This window comes from Austrofundulus limnaeus, unplaced genomic scaffold, assembly GCF_001266775.1.
Source record: "Austrofundulus limnaeus strain Quisiro unplaced genomic scaffold, Austrofundulus_limnaeus-1.0 Scaffold235, whole genome shotgun sequence".
NCBI lineage: Eukaryota > Metazoa > Chordata > Actinopteri > Cyprinodontiformes > Rivulidae > Austrofundulus > Austrofundulus limnaeus.
Genome location: NW_013952637.1, coordinates 213,091 through 220,665, shown reverse-complemented (window position 1 = coordinate 220,665; position 7,575 = coordinate 213,091). Strand labels below are relative to the sequence as shown.

Below are 7,575 nucleotides of genomic sequence, written 5' to 3'. Positions count from 1 at the left end.
TATCTAGCAGAGAACCAGCTAAAGTTTAGCCTGGTAGTACTGTAGCTGAGAGTCATCCCGACACAAACTCGAGATCACGATTATAACGAGCTCGTCTCTCTACAGGTGCAGACCTTCAACAGAGACCTGGGTCCATGTGAGACCAGAGACCTGTTAAAACCAGGTCCATATGAAGAAGTAGTTACGGTGATCTGGGTTCTGGTGAGCTCAGCTCCGGTGAGCCGGGCTCCGGCAGCGCCGCTCTGTGAAGCAGGAACAAATAAAGTAGACCAGCAAACGCAGCATTTGAATTTTAAAACTCTGCAGTGAATCAAGTTCAGGAGGAGAAAACAAAAACATTCAGGTTCTGCAGCTGATCTGAGGACTCTTCAGACTTTTGTTGACCTCGAATCATTTGAGTTTGGAGCAAAAAGTCATTTTCTTCTGAGTGAAGATGCAGCAGACGAGCTTTTATTTTGAAAGTTGACTGTAATTATTCTCTTCATTACTTCCGGCCTGGGTTCATTTGATAAAAGCAGATTTGAGTTGTTTCCTTCCTGATCAGACTGCGGTCACTGCTCCTCCTGCTGACTCAGCTCCTCTAGGCTCCAGGATCGTACTCCTCTCAGCTTCCTGAGCAGGCTGACGGAGACGGACCTGAGACAGACCTGAGACTGACCTGAGACAGATATGACATTGACCTGAGACAGACATGAGACAGACCAGAGGCAGACCTGAGACAGATCTTAGACAGATCTGAGATTGACCTGAGACTGACCTGAGACAGATCTGAGATTGACCTGAGACTGACCTGAGACAGATCTTAGACAGATCTGAGGTTGACCTGAGACAGACCTGAGACAGATCTGAGATTGACCTGAGACAGACCTGAGACAGATCTTAGACAGACCTGAGACCGACCTGAGACAGACCTGAGATTGACCTGAGACAGATCTTAGACTGATCTGAGACAGACATGAGACAGACATGAGACTGACATGAGACTGACCTTAGACAGACCCGAGACTGACCTGAGACAGACATGAGATAGACCTGAGACTGACCTGAGACTAACCTGAGACAGACATGAGACTGACCAGAGGCAGACCTGAGACAGATCTTAGACAGACCTGAGACTGACCTGAGACAGACCTGAGATTGACCTGAGACAGATCTTAGACTGACCTGAAACAGACATGAGACTAATCTGAGACAGACATGAGACTGACCCGAGACTGACCTGAGACAGACATGAGACAGACCTGAAACTAACCTGAGACAGACATGAGACTGACCTGAGACAGACCCGAGACTGACCTGAGACAGACCCGAGACTGACCTGAGACAGACATGAGACTGACCTGAGACAGACATGAGACTAACCTGAGACTGACCTGAGACAGACATGAGACTGACCTGAGACACATCTGAGACAGACATGAGACAGACCTGAGACAGACATGAGACAGATCTTAGACTGACCTGAGACAGACCTGAGACTGACCTGAGACAGAACGGTGACTGACCTGAGACAGACCCGAGACTGACCTGAGACAGACCCGAGACTGACCTGAGACAGACCTGAGACTGACCTGAGACTAACCTGAGACAGACCCGAGACTAACTTGAGACTGACCCGAGACTGACATGAGACTGACCCAAGACTGACCTGAGACAGACATGAGACTGACCTGAGACTGACATGAGGCTAACCTGAGACTGACATGAGACTGACCTGAGACTGACCTGAGACAGACCTGAGACTGACCTGAGACAGACATGAGACAGACCTGAGACTGACCTGAGACAGGCATGAGACTAACCTGAGACAGACATGAGACTAACCTGAGACAGACCTGAGACTAACCTGAGACTGACCTCAGACTGACCTGAGACCGACCTGAGACCGACCTGAGACAGATCTGAGACAGACCTGAGACAGGAAGTGGTCAGACTCATGTCCTGAAAAAATACAGCAGGAACTCAGCACAGTTGACAACCGATAAATATAGKTAAACAGTRTATGAGAGATTATGGACTTTGCGATGCATGGTGTTCTCTTCACACTAACAGCAACAAATACCTTCTTCTCACATGTCCACCATTCTTATTCTCGTCTGGATTATTTCTTAGTCAGCAGTTCATTACTAACCAACACTTCGGACAGTGAGATTCACCCTATTGCTGTCAGTGATCACGCACCAGTTTATTCGCTATGGCTTCTCTGGGGCTTTTTGGTGTACACTTGGCCATTGGTGGGGTACATACTGTGTGTATATATATATGTGTGTGTGTGTGAATGAATGTAGGTATGGACATGCTTATATATACACAGTATATGTATACCTTTCAGCAAGGTCATAATCATTATTATTATATACATGAATTATTTTTTGTGTTGCTGTGTTTTTGTTATCTGTGTTTCTGTAGGTATGTAGCTAAAGATGTCGAGTGTGTTGTCTCGTGTCTTCTCGATATTTATTTCACATATCTTCTAATCTGTCTTTCACTCTTTCCCATTACATTTCACTTTTTTCTTCTCTTTCTTTTTCTWCTTAAAAAAGTCACTGATGATGAAGAAATTAAGAAACTGACATTCAGTTCTTCTTTCTGCTGCAGTGTAAAAAAAAAAGACTCGTCTTGGTGTCGTTGTGTCCCTGCAGATGGAGCGGCTGCGGCCTGATGTGTGAGGCGTGTTCCAGGCGTGTTCTTGGCGTGTTATGTGAGCAGAGGTGTTTTCCCACCTCGCTGGTGGTGGGAAGAGATGCTGCGCTGTGTTGCCATGACAGCGGAGGTGCTCTTCTTCCTGGCGGTCCCGCTGAGCGGCGTTCTGTGTAACCCCGTGGCGACCTCGCCGGTCAGCAGGGACCGCCTAGAGCGGGTGCTGACCCAAGCCCGGGGGGACAGGCAGCAACATAAGCAGACCCCCGAGGACAGGAACAGGACTGCCCCTGGTCTGGGCAGGCCAGACCTCGGTCCCCTGAACCAAGGAGCCAAAGACAGGAAGCCCCTCCCCTCCCTGAGCGAGCAGGACGTCCTGCCGGACGAGGGTCCGACCAGCGACGTGTCCCTGTCGCTGGACGCCATCGACGAGTACGCCTACCCCGACTACCGAGGCAAAGGCTGCATGGACGAGAGCGGCTTCGTCTTCGCCATCGGCGAGCAGTTCACCCCCGGCCCCTCCGCCTGCCCCTGCCTCTGCACGGACGAGGGGCCCCTGTGCRCCAAACCTGAGTGCCCCCGGGTCCACCCCCGCTGCATCAGGGTAGACACCAGCCAGTGCTGCCCGCTCTGCAGGGAGGAGAAGAACTACTGCGAGTTCAGAGGGAGGAGCTACGCCTCGCTGGAGGAGTTCAAGGTCAGTGTGTCCTCTGCAGCCGGTCCAGTCAGAGCCTCTCCTACTGGTCAACAGACAGGAAGGAGCAGGATCCATGTGCAGATCTACTGAGCTGCTGMCAAACTTTAGTTTGAAACAAAGATAAGAAAGAAAACACTCGTGTCTTTATTTTAAACTAAACATTAAACTTGAATCTAAACTGAGGCAAATCTATCAATGAAATCTATTGAAATCAGACAAAAAAAGAACAGTATCATCAGCATACATTAAAATATTTGAATATTTCAATATTTTTGGAAGGTCATTTATGTATAATAGGAAAAGCAATGGGCCCAGTATGCTACCCTGTGGAACTCCCACAGAACAGGGCAGAGAGACCCGGACACAGAGCTTCCATGTTTCACAACCTGACACCTATCAGTCAAATAAGAGGAAAACATTTGTATTGCAGATGATGAAAGTTGAAAAGAAATCAACTTTTGTAAGAGAGTATAATGATAATTTATTGGAACTAAGCTGGAAATATAAATATGAAGGTCAATTAAACGATAAAACATGAGGTAAAGTTCTCCTTTTTTAAATTTAATTGGTGCATTTAAGTGTATTTATTTATTTATTGGTCCTTTCATAAAATTCTGCTTTTATTTCTGATCCTATCAGTGTCGATCCTCCATAAACAGCAGCTAAAGAACGAGTCTGAATGGATGCAGGAAATAAAACATGTAAGGTGAAATCAGACTTCATTAAGAACTGATCCTTCAGTATTTTAGTGTTTTGTTTATGAGGCAAAGAGTTTAACCTCAAATTGCTTCTTTTTGTAACGTGAGAAGTGTTTCAGCTGAGGGTCGAGGCTGAATTTAAAGCCAGAGCCTCGGAGCTGCGTGYGACTGGAAATGAAACAACAGGTAGGTTGTTACGCCTGATTGCTACATTCTGGGGCATTGTGCTAAGTGCTACCTCCGTCCATTCTTCCCAGAGGGGAGCGGAGCTTCGGCTTTGTGCAGAACAACCTCTGGAGGAGTGAAACTGCTGAATGTAAATCCAACTGTGCGCTCTTTTCCCCACTCTTTGTTCTATTTGCAGAAATGCTCATATACGGAGAAAATTGGAAGCATCTTTTTTTTTTTTTGTTTCCTCGCTCCTATTGATTTCCTCTTATCTCCTGATTGAATGGCGTTGGTTCAATTCTCAGCTCAGCCCCTCTCTAAGATGAGGTGCTCATTGACGATACAATTCAGAGAGCGGAGACTTCCCTATAGGAGCTGCTTTGTGGCTCTAAATGTGCCCTCTGCTAAACAATCCAGAGGCGGGCTGTGCATTGTGTGGCTGCATGTGTGCGGTCCTTACAGACACACTTAACGTGTGCAAAACAATCAATGCAGCAGAGCGGGGAGTCAGAAACAAAGACAGACGGAGATACATTTAACAGATGTTTGAGACAATCTGACATGAAGTTTGTCTCTGCAGCTCTCAGTGACCTCATGTGAAKAAAAAACTAAAAACTGATTTTAATCTGTTTATCTTCACATCTGGGAGTGTCCTGATACAAGTACTTCAGTTTGAGTACTCACTAATACAAGTACTTACTGAGTTAGAACTTAAAAAAACACATGTATTTAGAACAAGGTGGCTCTTCTTCTGATGATAGACACCGCTGCAACATTTTAAAATAAACACAAACAAGAGTTTCTTTCTGCTTGTTAAACCAAAATGTCTCTAACACATTTTATTATTTAGTTCACTGTTATTACATTTAGATATATTTTTTATTAAATGTTAAATCCTAAAACTAAATGTAAAAGAAAGAAATAAATATTGTGGCTAAAAGTTGAAATTAACATTTAAGTATTTCAGAATGGAACACAGCCTTTGCCATTAGTGTGTGGCTTTTGTTGTGACCTCATCATCCTGCGACAAATGCTAATGTTGCTAATGCTGCCAACAATGTGTATACTGCTAAAACTGCTAATGGTGCTAATGCTGTCAAAGCTACTAACATTGCTAATGTTGCTAAAGAACAATGCTAATGTTAATTTTGCTAATGCTGCTAACAATGCTAATGCTGCTAATGGTGATAATGCTGTCAAAGCTACTAACATTGCTAATGCTACTAAAGATGCTACCTCTGTTAACAGTACTAACATTGTTAATTTAGCTAATGCTACTAATGTTGCTAATGCTATTAACATTGCTAACACTGCTGCTACAGCTAAAGCAGTGTTAGCATTTGCTTTTGTCACAGGATGATGATGTCACAACAATAGCTGTGCACCAACAGCAAAGGCTGCGTTCCATTCCGAAATTTTTAAATGTAAACTTTAACATTTATGATTTAAATTTCACATTTAGACAAATGTAAGAACAGTGAGCTAAATAACAATAAAAAGTTAGTGGATTTTTTTTAACTTGGATTTTACACTCAAAGTGAGATAAAAAAGGAAAATGTGTTTGTGACATTTATTAACATTTTATTTTACACTTTGAACCCCGTAGAAATTATAAGACTTTCAATAGAGCATTGATATCAGTATCGATGCTCGTATTGGTATCAGTTCACAGTATTGGGGTATTTTGTACGAGTACTTGTAAAATTGATGGTATTTATGTTTGAAGTACTCCAGCAGAATAAATAAACGTAGAGGCTGTCAGGGTGGGTTCGAAGCGAGCCGAGGCGGCCCGCTTTGTTTTTCATCCTRTCAGTCAGAACTAAACTCTCCAAACTGATCTGCAGCAGGTAAGATAATGACTCGGTTCCATTTGAATGAAGCCATGAACCCGTTTCCCGCTCTGCAGGTGTCTCCATGTGAGAAGTGCCGCTGCGAGCCCAGCGGGGAGGTTCTGTGTTCCGTGGCGGCCTGTCCTCAGACGGAGTGCGTGGACCCGGAGTACGAGCCGGACCAGTGCTGTCCCATCTGTAAGAGCGGTGAGTGGCAGTGTTTTCAGGACCACACGTGTCCCGGCGGTCTGGGCCGACCATCGGATCTGTTTTTGGCTCCGGGGGGCCTTCGGCTGAAGTAATGAGGGCAGAGGCAGCAGCATTCATTGTGCTGACACGGACACAACGCTGCTGCAGCCTGAGCCTCACACATCAGCTTACATTTMGTTTAAAACAGGACCCAACAAAAAATGGCTTTAATGAGCCGTGATCCTGCTCCTGTGAGCCGTGTTCAGGTGGCCTGTTTTAACAACTGCAGGGAGAATTTAAAGAATGCTTCCCAATCTTGGCTGTGGACACTTTTAGTTATGTTTATAACGCCTTCTTTATTATTTTTTTCTCTTGGTTTCATTATTAAAAAGCTTCGACCCATCAGAGGAATCCTGCATCTCAGACCCGATTAGCTGAAGTGGTTTCAGATGATTCTCGACAGCTTGTCCCAGATTATGTCCCCTTGTTTTGTCGGTGTGAGCATAATGCGATGTGGCAGCGTCAGCGGCGCTGCTTCCTTCAGCAAAAAGAATCAGAACTTCTGATACGGATCGTCTTGGAGCTCCGCTCGCTGTTTGATACAAACAGGAACAAACAAACAAAACAACTTGCTCCACATAAAAACGCCTCGTAAGCTCAGAGGATGACAGAAGTGCTGCTTGTTAGAACTTTTAAAGCTTTTATTTACAGAATGTGATTCATACATCATCCACCTACTGACTCAATTAATCTCATTTCATTTTAAAGCTCAAAAGGACTTTATCTACTTTAGAAAACAGAATCACAGTTTGTTTTTAGCATGAAGGACATTGGTGTTTAGAGGATTTTAGAGTAAAAGTAAAGTCAAAAAAAGAAAAAGATCGAAAATATTTTGTCTGTGAACTGAAAGACCATAAAGAATAAAAGATTCAGTTGTGGTCAGATGACCTAGTTCTGATCAGGGGACTCAATTAAGGTCAGGGGACTCAGTTGTGGTCAGGGGACTCAGTTGTGGTCAGGGGACTCAGTTGCGGTCAGGGGACTCATTTGCGGTCAGAGGACACAGTTGCGGTCAGGGGACTCAGTTGCGGTCAGAGGACTCAGTTGCGGTCAGAGGACTCAGTTGTGGTCAGGGGACTCAGTTGTGGTCAGGGGACTCAGTTGCGGTCAGGGGACTCATTTGCGGTCAGAGGACTCAGTTGTGGTCAGGGGACTCAGTTGTGGTCAGGGGACTTAGTAGCGGTCAGGGGACTCAGTTGTGGTCAGGGGACTCAGTTGCGGTCAGGGGACTCAGTTGCGGTCAGAGGACTCAGTTGCGGTCAGAGGACTCAGTTGTGGTCAGGGGACTCAGTTG

The 7,575-nt window shown here is 45.2% G+C and overlaps 1 protein-coding gene across 1 annotated transcript in view; it reads left to right on the top strand.

Annotated features, from left to right (window-relative positions):
• vwc2 (von Willebrand factor C domain containing 2) overlaps nucleotides 1–6,239 on the top strand; it is a gene marked incomplete at its 3' end in the record, with an annotated part of 16,110 nt that extends 9,871 nt beyond the window's left edge. The window contains 2 exon segments of the mRNA XM_014019890.1: nucleotides 2,643–3,337; nucleotides 6,110–6,239. Of these exon segments, the coding sequence (XP_013875344.1) occupies nucleotides 2,744–3,337; nucleotides 6,110–6,239 (724 nt within the window).
• Between the last annotated feature and the right edge of the window lie 1,336 nt (nucleotides 6,240–7,575).